Source organism: Microchirus variegatus, assembly GCF_963457635.1.
Source record: "Microchirus variegatus genome assembly, chromosome: 12".
Classification (NCBI taxonomy): Eukaryota; Metazoa; Chordata; class Actinopteri; order Pleuronectiformes; family Soleidae; genus Microchirus; species Microchirus variegatus.
In genome coordinates, this window is record NC_139813.1 from 24,641,994 (window position 1) to 24,654,497 (window position 12,504).

Below are 12,504 nucleotides of genomic sequence, written 5' to 3' on the forward strand. Positions count from 1 at the left end.
GAAAAAACAAGAAGACTTCAAAACAGGAAGTGCGTCGGCGTAGACGACCGCGACACGCATTCAGGAATCAAAACGTGAAATGTATTTTATCGTAGGTAGATGGATAAAACTGAAAGAAAAAAAAACTAAATATCTATGTTTGAAGTCATCAGTCACTTCCTGTGTGCAGTGTAGGCGTGACGCCCGGTGACACGAGATGTAAACAACGTTGGTGTAAACACCAATTTGAATGGAACAGATATTGTTTGCGACTGATTTAAGTGTTTTTTGATTTTCACACAAATATGTCTCGAATCCAACTTTATTAATAAAGCACTTTAAAAACAACACAAACATGACAAATAAAAATGGAAAAAACAATTTAAAAAACATTGTAAAAGCTATCATTCAAAGCCAAATAGAATAAATGTGTTTTAAAAGTGGACTTTTAGAGGGAGCGTCTACGACTGAAGCTGGTCGGACAGATTTGTGGGACGAGACCATGAACGCATTTAAAAAGCAATAAAATAATTTTTAAATCAATCCGGAAACAAACACGAGAGACTGGAGTAACGTGCTCTAATGTGTTTTCGTACCAGTTAACGTGGACGTTTGGCTCATCGGATCTCAGCTTTTTAGGCAAACTCGACTAGAACCTGGAAGAAGAAGAAGCTGAGCTCCAGCAGCAGAAGAAGACGACTTGTGTACCTAATAAAGTGGTTGAGGTGTGACAGAAATGAAACTGAAGCAAACATAAACTGCGCTTGTGGACATAAAAAACAATAATGACGTTTGTTTCCTGGCGTCCACTGCAGGTCGGTAACCGGTTTATGAGGGAGTTGCCCTCTCTCACACACACACACACACACACACACGCACACACACACACACTTGATACAGCTTGTCATAATGTAGCAGATAAAGTGCTGATACGGCAGCAGCTGACACTATTATACACCCCCACCAGGGAGACGTGTATGGATGGAGAGAGCAGGAGAAAGCAGGGATAGGTAGGTGGGTGGATGGATGGATGAAAGGATGGATGGATGGACTGAGTGAGTGAGTGTGTGTGTGTGTGCGTGAGTGTGTGTGTGTGTGTAAGCAATTTGGCGCGGTATCTTTAGATGAACCTATTATTTGTCAGAGACTGAGTGAGTGTGAGAGAAAGGCCAGTGTGGATGGAGCTGGCAGCAGTCTCTTAGTCAGCAACAGAGCCACCAAATATGATGAAAAATGCTGCTGTGTGTGTGTGTTTTTTTGTGTGAGTGTGTGTGTAGCGTCTAATACACCGAGCGGCTCACAGAGAGTCAAGTCTGACACCTAGAGGACGATTGCGTGTACTGTCTGTGTTTCCCCACCCCCATACACTAACGTTAACATGACAGCGTTCCAGTCGTTTCAGTTTGGTATCGCAAAAAATGACAAAGTGATGCAAAGTGTCACCGAAAGTTTATATTATATTCAATATAAATTATATTTTTGTTTGTGGTTTTTAATTAAAAACATACACATACTAGTAGTGAGACAGAGAGCCAGCATGCACCCTGAAACCAAGGAAACCAGATAAGCTCATGCAGCGGACACTAATTTGACTGTAACAGGCGTTTGTTCACGTTTAAACAGCTTTAAATTCAAATATCCTGTGACAGACATGTGTTCCAAATGTACTGTTTCTACAAATTCTAGGGGGAGTCGACATTTGATCAAATTTGAGGTGGATTCTGGTTTATAAACTTCTTGAAAACATCACATTATGTTGTAAAAATTTGGTGTTTCCTGTGCCCACTAGGGGGCGCTCTCTTCAAAATTTACCATTTCCACTTAGACACCTTGAGGGTGGAACGATTACCAAAGATAGCAAGTTTCATTCAGATCGGACCTTCTATAGTGGAGTTAGAACAGTTTTGTGTTTTTTGCCGACACATCAGAATTCGCCACAGATTTCCTGCCCCTCTAGCACCTGCGCCGTGTGACATTAAGTGAAGCTTTTTGCTACTTTTAATCCTTATGTTGTCCAGAGTGACCGCACTAAATTTGAAGTTGATTGCATTAAAACTGTTGGAGGATTTAGTTTGAATATCACACGTGTGTGAAATTGCCAATTTCGGCCCCCCAAATGTACCTTTTTGTTCCAAAATGGCCGCCGTCCAGTTGGGTTTGGGTCATGGGTCCCATTTACTTTTTTGTTCATTCCAACCTGATACACTTGTGTGCTGATTTTCGCTCATGTGCGTGTACGTTTAGACCCACAAACACGCAATTTACGCAATAAATTAGCAGTTTTCAATGAATTTGGCATAATTTCCTGAAAAATGTCAGAATTTTTGATGAAAAACAGAGTGAATCTTATAAATTTTTGAGCTTCATCACTAAAAATAAAGACAATCTAACAGTCAATGATTTTTTTTTTATTATTCCAAATCACTTTATTTACATGCTCGTTTTATTAAACCGCCGGTACATTTGGTGCTGAAAACCCACCAAACACACACTCCCTTTAATAAATGAAAGCGCACATACACACACAAACTGACATAAACAGACACAAAGGAGTCAAATATTAGGACATCATATAAAAAGTTGACAACTTTGGACGACGTGTTGAGAGGCAGCTTATCGTTATACAAAGGTTTGTCAAAAACTCAGTGTTTCAAGTTTTAAAACATTACGAGTTTGTGTATAATGTCAGAAATATGGCAACCGAAGATGATGGCGTTAGGATTTCATGACTTTGGAGTGAGTTTTTTTTCTGGCGATTTTTACGAAATTTGGCTTATTCCATTAGGGATTCGTTAGAGGCTTGTGTTCATATTCCCTAAAGAAACGGTACTTCAAAAGTATTATATTGGCAACGAGGTCATGAGGTCATAAGGTTATCAGGTATCACAGGTTATCGCTGGTCTAACTCGTGTTTTAAGCAGCTGCTTTACGATTTTTCGGGGGTAAATTGGAGCGAATAATTGATGATTTCTCAATAAATAAAACTAGTTTTCCCATTTTTTTTTTTTCATTGTCTGCTTTCTTCATTCCATATTACAAAGAAATCTTTACAATTGTTTTGGTTTGTGGACAAAACAAGACATTCGATAATTCCAAGGTTCGGGATCGACGTTCGAGATACGACACGTATCGCGATACACGTTTATTTTGTAGACCGTGTTTTTTTAACAGAATTTACGACAACAGTTGCTTTGTTAAAGCGCAATGGATGTGTTTGCGACATGCGGTGCTGCATCATATTCTGGTTGACGGTAGTTCGCGTCTTAAAACTACCTTTTAACTTTTAAAATAGGCAAAACTCAGACGTAACAGTTTATTTTAGAGCGGACCAAACTCTAACGTTGTCGTCTATAGTTAACGAACGCCTCCGACTTTTACCCGTTTAACGAACAGTTATACGAGACAGTTGCTAACAGTGCGATGTTACACGTGGTAGATTTCAAAGTTACGTGGACTGCACTGCTTACAAACCAAATAAATAGCTTCAATCTAATTCTCTTTAAGACTACTTTAATTTTACTTAGAAAATGTTGATTTAAAAACGACACATTTCTTAACGCTGTATATTCCTGAGTTGCTGAGACACTCAAACTCATCGTGCACGAAGTCCCGACGTCTTATCGTTTTCTGCTTCGGTGACATTTTACGATCACTATCGTTCCTCCGAGGTCTCCGCGCTGCAGTTACTGCTCCCGTTTTTCATTTATTCCGTCTGGTCTAACCTTCCTTTGCCTTGTAAACCCTTGGTTTCAGGTTTATTGTGTGGCTTTAAAGTTTAAACAGAAACTCGGTGACTGCGAAGCAACTTCAGTGATTCCACACAAGGGGAAACCGGTCACTTTAGTGTTTAGGTTCTCTTAAAGGGGAATATAATTCCTGGTTTCTTTCATTTGCTGTGGACAGAACTTTGAGAACGTCATCGTTTCCAGGCGTCCGACATTTTCTCAAACGTAATCGACAGCTTAATTGAAAATAAATATAATTAGTTGCAGCTGTAACTATGAGTAACATTGATTCAGAAACATATTCCTTTGGTGCAGCTGGTCGTGCTTCAGTGTAACGAAAGCCGTGTTTCCGACGAGTGGAACTGTTCGGTTTGGTACAGTAGGGCTAAATAACCTGAGCCCTGACCTGTTCCATTATTTGGCACCCTTCCCCTTGAGGTACCAGAGTAAAATGGTACGGTCAGGGCGGAGCTAGACCAGGCCGATCCATTGATCTGAACCGTAACATCATGGAAACACATCATATACTGCAGTTTCAACTAGAGTTTGACGTACACTACCGTTAAAAAAGTTTGGGCTCACTTAGAAATGTCCTTATTTATGAAGAAAAAGCACTTGTATTCAATGACTATGACAATAAATGAATCAGAAATACACTCTATACGTTGTTAATGTGGTAAACGACTATTCTAGCTGCAAAAGTCTGGTTTTTAATATGTAAATAGGTGTATAGAGGCCCATTTCCAGTGATTTAATGCTACATTGTGTTTGCTAATGGCGTTAGAAGGCTATTGGATGATTAGAAAACCCTTGTGCAATGATGTTAGCACAGCTGAAAACAGTTTTATTTGGAATAAAAATAATTATTTCTAATCTTGTCAATGTCTTGACTATATTTTCTATTCATTTTGCAACTCTTTTGATGAATAAAAGTGTGACTTTTAATGGAAAACACAACAAAAGTTGTACAGGTGAGCCCAAACTTTTGAACGGTAGAGTAAATCTAGTGTAAACACAAACAAACCTACACCTCCTCCGCCTGTGTCGTCCGTAGTTTTTTTGGCAAAAGGCCCGCGACAGCGATATCGAGTTTTTTGTTCTTCCAACATTTTCAACACCTTTGTTAATTCAACTAAATTAAGAGGGAAACTGTGCCAAAATAAAATAGCATTTAAACTCAATAAAGTGCTCAAACAAAATGAAACAGACGAGGGGATTAAAGGACGAGAGAAACCCACAAAGCCACGCTGATTATACGAGGATAAATAACTGCATGGAAAACGGCCATGGCACTTTTTTCCTCCCTCACAAGAATGCAAGGCTAGGTTAGTTATTCAAACAAAAAAACTAAAAGCAATAGAGCCTCAAAGGCCTTACTCATCGTCTGGTTTTAGTATAAAAGACGTTCAATAGAAGATGTCTCAGGGAGGGGGGAAAATAAGGCGTTCTGAAAAGAGAGGTGAGGAGGTGATTTGAGAAATTAAAGGAGGAAGAAGGTTAAAAAAGAAAGCTGTCTCCAGATGGTTTTTGTTCCACCTCTCACAGAAAAGCAGTTGGGTTAGACGTTCTTTGTGAAAAGCGATTCGCTTCCATGTGCCGCAGCCGCGCCGCTTTACGAGCCGAGACGTCGACGTCGACGTCGCCGTCGCCGCGTTACCCTCGACAAGAGGATTCGATCTTCTCGGTCTCCTTTTGACCGACGTGGGGGGTCCGCGAATCACAGGCGAGCGACGGCCGCTTTCTGAGTGGGAAGTTTTCCACCTGGATAAATCAGACAAAAACGAGGGACGGTCTTAGAAAAAACAAAAAACAAACGACTTGAAAATGTCTTTTCCTGTTTGTTCATGGAGCTCTTTTCTTACCTAAAGTGTCCTCCAGAGAGTTCACCATCACCGTGTTCACTTTTAAAGTTCCCTGCTGCGCTCTGAGGTCAAAAGACAAAGAAGTCAGCATTTACAGTGACGTTGGGAGAACTGAACTGTCTGTGACTTTACAGTTTTACATAAAAATAACGACTTAATGTCCAGTTCATTCCTGTATTGCATGTGGGCCTGTTCAGTTCATCCATTTACCACATGGGGGCAGCGTAACATAAGCTGCAGATACAGTGTCATGCACTTAAAGGTAATATCTGATAATTCCCTGTTACTCTGAATTTTTTCTTTGCAGGAAATTACCAGGAAATTTGGTTGTTAGTTAAAGCTGCAATCGGTAATGTTTTGCTAACTTTTGGCTAACTGTCTATTTTTGGGGTTGTTAGCATAGCTGGTCACGTGGTTTGTTCCACATATGTACAAAGTGCAGCTAAATTGAGAGTATTCTCCCGGGAAAGTTTAATAAATTAATGTAATAATGGTAGTTATTTATACCTATTAGTGTTAGATTTTATAATCTTCTCTTGTTTTAAGACAGGAAGTAACCACAACAAAAACAATAGCGGTAACAGGAAGTAGCTGCACTTTGTGGGATTCTCCTAATTTTACTGTCCGAGCTCCGAGACTGAGAAACACAGGTGGTTAAAATAGAGTTATTTACACTGACATCATATATATGTTGTACAAAATCCTTCATTACCACATGTTTTTGCTGTATTCGAAAACCAAACATACCCTTTCATTTTCTGCACAGCTCCGAGTCGTAGCAGAGCAGCCAGAGCGTTCTTCTGGAGGTCCGACGACAACACCTCAGAGTATCTGAGTCGACCTTGAGAAAACACGCACACACAAACACAGACGTATCTGAGTTTATGTTCGTCTTAAAGCTGCAGCGAAGAGTCGCGATAAAACACGCAGAAGCGTAAACAAACCTTCGAGGAGATGTTTGATGATGAACTTCCGCACGTCGGGAACAAACTGCTTCTCTGTCAGCGTTTCGCTCGCCTCCTCGCACAGGAACCTGCACACCACCTAAGAACACACACACACACACAGGTGTAAAGTTAATGCTGAGTTCGCAGCGCCCTCTAGTGGGAATGTACTTGAAACCTCTCTCCGTTATTTCACCTGGTATCCCTGTAAGAAGGGGTCGAGCATATTGGTGAGGAAGCCCAGAGTCCTCTGTCCTCTGTCCGTCACCAGCACCTCCTGCTGGGTGACCTGCAGCACTCCGGTCTTCATCAGGAGGAAACAGGCCTCCTCAAAGTCCTGCAGGGACACGTGAGGACACGTGAGGACATTCACATTCACACCGAAGTGACGTTAAAAGAGTGGAAACGATGCTCCTCACCCGCACTGTGTCTCCAGGACAGAGGATGAACTCGTTGGAGAACATGTTTCTCAGGAAGCTGAAGCTGTTGAAGACTTCCTCTGGAGAACACAACGCACACAGATGATCATTTAAAGGGACACTGTGTAGTATTTATGGGTTTATATGACCCCAAAATCCACTTTTTTATACATATTATGTGCTCCTGCATTGTCTAGTCGCTGTATAATATTTTTATATATATTTTTTTTTTTTTTTACAAGGGAGGGGGTGAGCAGAGGAGCAGTTCTTTGTTGTAAATTTCAGCCTCTCCTCTAGATGGCACTATAAACTACTTACTTCACCTTTAAGCACAAGAAACAATAAAGTTTGTGCTTTTTGACCAACTCTGTGACAGCGATTCAACACGGTTTTATTAGTGCTGGGCGCGTTAACGGTGGCAAACGGCGTCAACGCTAACGCACGTCGCGTTTCCATGACGACTGACCTGAAAAACGACACCGGACACCGGAGTCTGGGCACCATTTGCCAGTTAGCTCCATTAGCTGCGTTAGCTCCTTTAGCGCCGTTAGCGTGCCCATCACCTTTGACTGAGCAAAATTTAACATTTGCATTGAGCTATTGGCTTGTCAACGTCAGCATGGTGGAAAAAAAGAGCGTAGCTAGCTATCGTTAAAAAACGCTTACAAAGAAATAGTCATTTAGAGGCCAAAGAACCTTGAGAAACCTAGAATTCTCCATGTTTCCCTACGCATTTCATATTTATCGTACTTATTTCATGTTTGAATTGGCGTACGGACGCTTACGTTTGTGGTTGGACGAGGCCGCGTGGAGGGCCGAGGCCAGCAGCGCCGGCCGCAGGAAGACGTGCATCGCTTGGTTCCTGTAGGAGGCGCAGGAGAGGACGACGACTGCCCGGTTCAGGAGCTCCTCCTCTGGGGTAACGGCTCCGCGAGGCTCCCCGGGGTTCACCTGTCCTCCTGCTCTCAAGACATGACGGAGAATAAATGTAGAGTAAACTATCCATAGTAATATAGAACTTAGCATCATAATAAAAAGCATAAAATACTTCATTTTACAGCCATATTTATGTGTTAAAGGATTAAAATGCATTGATTTAGATGAACTGTTTAAAGTACAGTTTAAAGAACATTTTAAAGGATAATAAATAGGCCAGTAAACACAAACCTTGTTCTACTGCCAGTTGGACTCTTCCCTCCGACATCTTCACCAGACCTCGGTGGAGGGAAAGGCTGGAGGAGACGACTTCGGATGTAGACGTGTGGTCTGAAAGAAGAAAGAGATAAAGTTCAAGGACACAGAATCATTTCCTGGGTTTATCTATTGCGTGTTAAACAATAAGGTACTTGTGTTATACGATCAAAAATCGACATATTCTCATTCTTTTGATTCTGACATGTTTTAAGTCTTTAAACGGATCCTTGTGTTTGTGTTCGAGACACTTTAAAGACGAACTAAAGATAAGCAGCCACATCAAGTGTCCTCAAACACCACGTTGGATTCCAAAACAGGGCTCTTTTGTTCGACGACACAGAGCGGCTCAGTGCGACCGCGGTGAGGGGGAGGCTCGTCGAGGTCACACCGTACCAGGCCAGTGGAGGAAGGCTCCGTACTGTCGAGACAGATCCCTGAGCCACGCCGCTTGTTCGCTCAGCTCGTCCAGCGTTAGACCCGGTCTCTGCCCGGACGCTCGGCTCTGGTGCTGGTTCTGGAGCAGCAGCGACGCCAGGAGAACCCACGGCTTCAGGACCATGTTCTCCTCCTGGGCTCGGACCAGCCTGTAGGCCGAGTCGTTGACAAAACTTTGGATCTCCTCCGTGGGTTTCTTAGGGATGTGTCTGGGGGAAAAAATGGAAAGTTCACAGTCAAATATACACTAAAATTCAAATGTTTGGGGTCAACGAAAACTATTTTTGTTGCGTTTTCCATTAAAAGCCACACTTTTATTCATCAAAAGAGTTGCAAAATGAATGGAAAACATAGTCAAGACATTGACCAGATTAGAAATAATGATTTTTATTCATCAAAGAACCAGCAAAACCAGTTTTCAGCTGTGCTAACATCATTGCACAAGGGTTTTCAAGGGTTTTCAAACCATCCAATAGCCTTCTCACGCCATTAGCAAACACAATGTACCATTAGAACACTGGAAATGGGCCTCTATACACCTATGTACATATTCCATTAAAAACCAGACGTTTGCAGCTAGAATAGTCGTTTACCACATTAACAATATATAGAGTGTATTTATGATTCGTTTAATGTTATATTCATTGAAAAAAAAGTGCCTTTCCTTCAAAAATAAGGACATTTCAAACTTTTGCAGGGTAGTGTATGTTCTTTCAGCAAGAGTCTTACCATCATAAGTCCCCAAGTGTCTACAGTTGCCCAAACAGTATAAAAAACAACTAGTTAACTAGCTTTTAGTTTAGTAAGAAGAGACAATAGACATAGTTTTAGAACCTCGTTGAAATCTGTTCATCTCACCTTGGTATGAGGTTGAACTGGCAGCGGTCGATTTTACCCTGAGATAAACTTCTGACAGACACCGGTTGACCAAAGTAAACATGGATGCTGCCGTAGTCTTCGCTGAGGATCTTTCTGGCTTTAAAAAGACCCTGTGATGGAGCAGCAGGCATTTTACAGGCAACACAACACAACAACAACAACAACGACAAAAAAACAACACTTTTCTCTTCATGCTCATTGTGTCAGCGACTCACTGAGGTAGACTCTTTGGGTTTGGGCACACCGAGCAGCTCTCTGGCATAAAGCGACTCCTCTAAGATCCTCTCGTAGCTGATGCTGACCGGGACCAAGTTCACGTCAAACACTTCCCCTTTGAAGAAGGGATCCATCACTATATTCAACAGACCTGCGAGGAGGACACACACACACAGTGAAGCTCTTACTGACGAGGCTGTGGAAAAACAAAACACAACATCTGATCGGCTGATGACAGATTTCTATGTTCCTTACCTAACTTTGGAGTCAAGGACTTGGCCGTTCGGCTTCTGGTTCCTTCTAAGAAAAACTCAATGGGGGCAAATCCATTCTGGAATGTAAAAAGTCAAGAAAACCTGTATTAATTACGATCCCCTCCAGACATTTATTGTTGTTGTTTTATGCAATACTTTGAGGGTTTGGGAAAACAGGTTTCCTGACCTTAAGAATGGTCTTGACATATTCTGAGAAGACGGCCCAGTACAGCTTGTCTCCACCGAACGATCGTCGGATGAAGAAGGCCCCGGACATCCGCAGCATCTCCCCGACAACCTTCATTCCCATGAAATCTGCAGGGAAACGGTACAAATAGTATGGCGTTATTGCATTGTATTAGGTGTTTTTATCTATCTGCACAAGTTTGTCCTTCTGTTACCAACTTCCTGTCTACAGTTTTTGACCTCCACCAGGAGGTATATGTTTTCGGCGAGTTTGTTTGTTTGTTTGTTTGTCAGCAACACAACTCAAAATGTCACAGGCTGATTTAGATGAAATTTTCAGGAAATGTCCACAATTGGACCAGGAACAAGTGATAAAATTTTGGGCGTGATCCGTCGACGCTACCACTATTTTTATCTCTATTTTGTGGGAGCTGAGCTGCCTCGGCGGAGGTCTGCGCTCTCCGAGTGCTTCTCGTTTTAGTCATTTTTGGATTTTTAATGATGGATAGGTGATCACGAACGTATGTTCGACATAACATTTTGGTAAGAATCAACCCACTGATTGCGTGATGACAAATTATCAAAATTCTATGACAAAACTCATCAGATTTGAACAAAATTGGAAACAAAAATAGTGCATGGGACACTCTATCATCAGATTTCATCTGGATCTGATACAGATCACGGGTTTGGCGGCAAAACAAGTCCATATTTAACAAGTTCAGACGCGCATATATCTACGCAACACCTCGGCAGATCAGGATTATGTAAGATGGTAATAGCTATAAGCAAGTTTAAGAGCTTGTTTTCTGGATCCAGTGGATGTGGAGGTCTATGCTCTCTGAGTGAATATAAATAATAATGAATATACATAAACACAACATGACTCCTGTGTTCAACTAACACCACAAACTATTTTTCTTTGTTGTGTACAGTGTTTACCCATGCCAGCAGCAATGACAGGAAGCGCCAGGTCGTACGTGTACAGGAGGTATGACATCAGCAGGAAGTCCATGTAACTACGATGACTGGGCAGCAGGACGACCGGGTGCTCCTGAATGGCCTGTTGGAGCTGGAACAACAACAACATCGCGAGTTCAAGTTCGTCATTTGTGTTGTGTTGTGTTGTGATTGTGCGTGTGTGTGTGTGTGGGTGGGCACTCACCCTCTGGATTCCCTCTTCATTAACGCAGATGCTCCTGAACAGCGTTTTAAAGACTTTGGTGAGTGTGTAGGCGAAGAAGCGAACGGTGCTGAGCTGCAGGCGGTGAGCCATCTCCTCCAAGATGGCCGACGCCTCCTCCTGGACGTCGTCGACGGCCTTGCCCGACTCCGTGGAAACCTGGACAATCCAGAGTACGGTTTCTGATATCAATGGAATGATATCGCAGCAGAAGATGGCGGTGGACGAAGGACACGCAGTGCGTCACAGACTTCTGTCAGACGTCTTACCTGTTTCATGACAAAGTGCAGCTGATCGGACTGCAGCACCAGGCTCTTCAGCATGCTGGCTTTGCTCGGAGTCATTCCTTTGTACAGGACAGGCGTGTAGCACCTGAGAGCGTATCGCAGGTCGCTGGAGCTCCGCCGCTCTTCCAAGACGTCCTCAAAGTCATCTCTTTTCTTCAGCATGGGGTTTCTGTGCAGCTGGAAACAACACAATGGACACATTTCAAAGGCTGCAATACAATAAAAAAAAACATATATTATATTTAATTTACTTTTATTACAGTAGATATTAATATTTTTGATGGCATACCATGTGTTATTATTATATACGTTTTAAATCTGAGCAATAAATAGTACACTGAAAACTCTTATCAGTGGTCTGATTAGATATTGAAACTCTTATATGTTTCCAGCATCATTCAGCCCAACGCTGCGTTAAAAAAACGCATACATCCACTATAATCATAAAATACTGAAGCTGGATGATATATATTCTCCAATGTACGTCTAACGCTGGAATGTTGCGCTTATACCGGTGTAACAACTGCCGTGTGACATTCCGGTTCCTTGTTGTGACACCTGCACGAACGTGTCGTACACCTGTTTGAATGAAATGTCAAGAGAGGTGAACAGCAGCGCTAAGTTAGCTTAGCCGACTAGCAAAAATCAGAGCATACGTACCGAGTAAACAGACTTTGACGCCATAGTTGGTCACTCTTTATAAGCGCACACACGCGCTGCATCCGGTGGAGTTAAACCGACAGATAGAACACTTCTTTGTTGATATTCCGAAGCAGCAGAAGTTTACATGGGCGTGTAAACTCACGGGTGGTGGTGGTGGTGTTGTGTGTATGGATGTATTATAAGATCTGGATGGAGCACCGCCCCTGTCAAAAAAAAAAGTTTCTGACTTCCTGGTTGGTTTCCGGGTTGTGGGTTCCGAGCGCATGCGCGGTACGGTT

The 12,504-nt window shown here is 42.3% G+C and overlaps 1 protein-coding gene across 1 annotated transcript; it reads right to left on the reverse strand.

Annotated features, from left to right (window-relative positions):
• Nucleotides 1-5,232: 5,232 nt before the first annotated feature.
• Nucleotides 5,233-12,350, reverse strand: gnpat (glyceronephosphate O-acyltransferase). The gene is made up of 17 exons (XM_083899248.1): nt 12,224-12,350; nt 11,546-11,740; nt 11,259-11,435; nt 11,036-11,165; nt 10,095-10,222; nt 9,909-9,984; nt 9,653-9,804; nt 9,417-9,547; nt 8,517-8,767; nt 8,097-8,195; nt 7,715-7,888; nt 6,930-7,009; nt 6,707-6,847; nt 6,511-6,610; nt 6,314-6,407; nt 5,567-5,628; nt 5,233-5,465 (listed from the first exon to the last, which is right to left on the reverse strand). Exons 1-17 carry the CDS (start codon nt 12,245-12,247, stop codon nt 5,422-5,424), a joined length of 2,058 nt encoding a protein of 685 aa, XP_083755374.1. The 5' UTR covers nt 12,248-12,350; the 3' UTR covers nt 5,233-5,421.
• Between the last annotated feature and the right edge of the window lie 154 nt (nt 12,351-12,504).

Bases quoted from the DNA above. Each gene is read 5' to 3' on its own strand.
- gnpat (XM_083899248.1), bottom strand. From the start codon at position 12,247: ATGGCGTCAAAGTCTGTTTACTCG. The intron at 7,010-7,714 runs GTAAGCGTCCGT...TGTGTTCTCCAG, and splicing joins GGCCTCGTCCAACCACAAAC to AGGAAGTCTTCAACAGCTTC. The intron at 6,611-6,706 runs GTGAAATAACGG...GTGTGTTCTTAG, and splicing joins CCTTCTTACAGGGATACCAG to GTGGTGTGCAGGTTCCTGTG.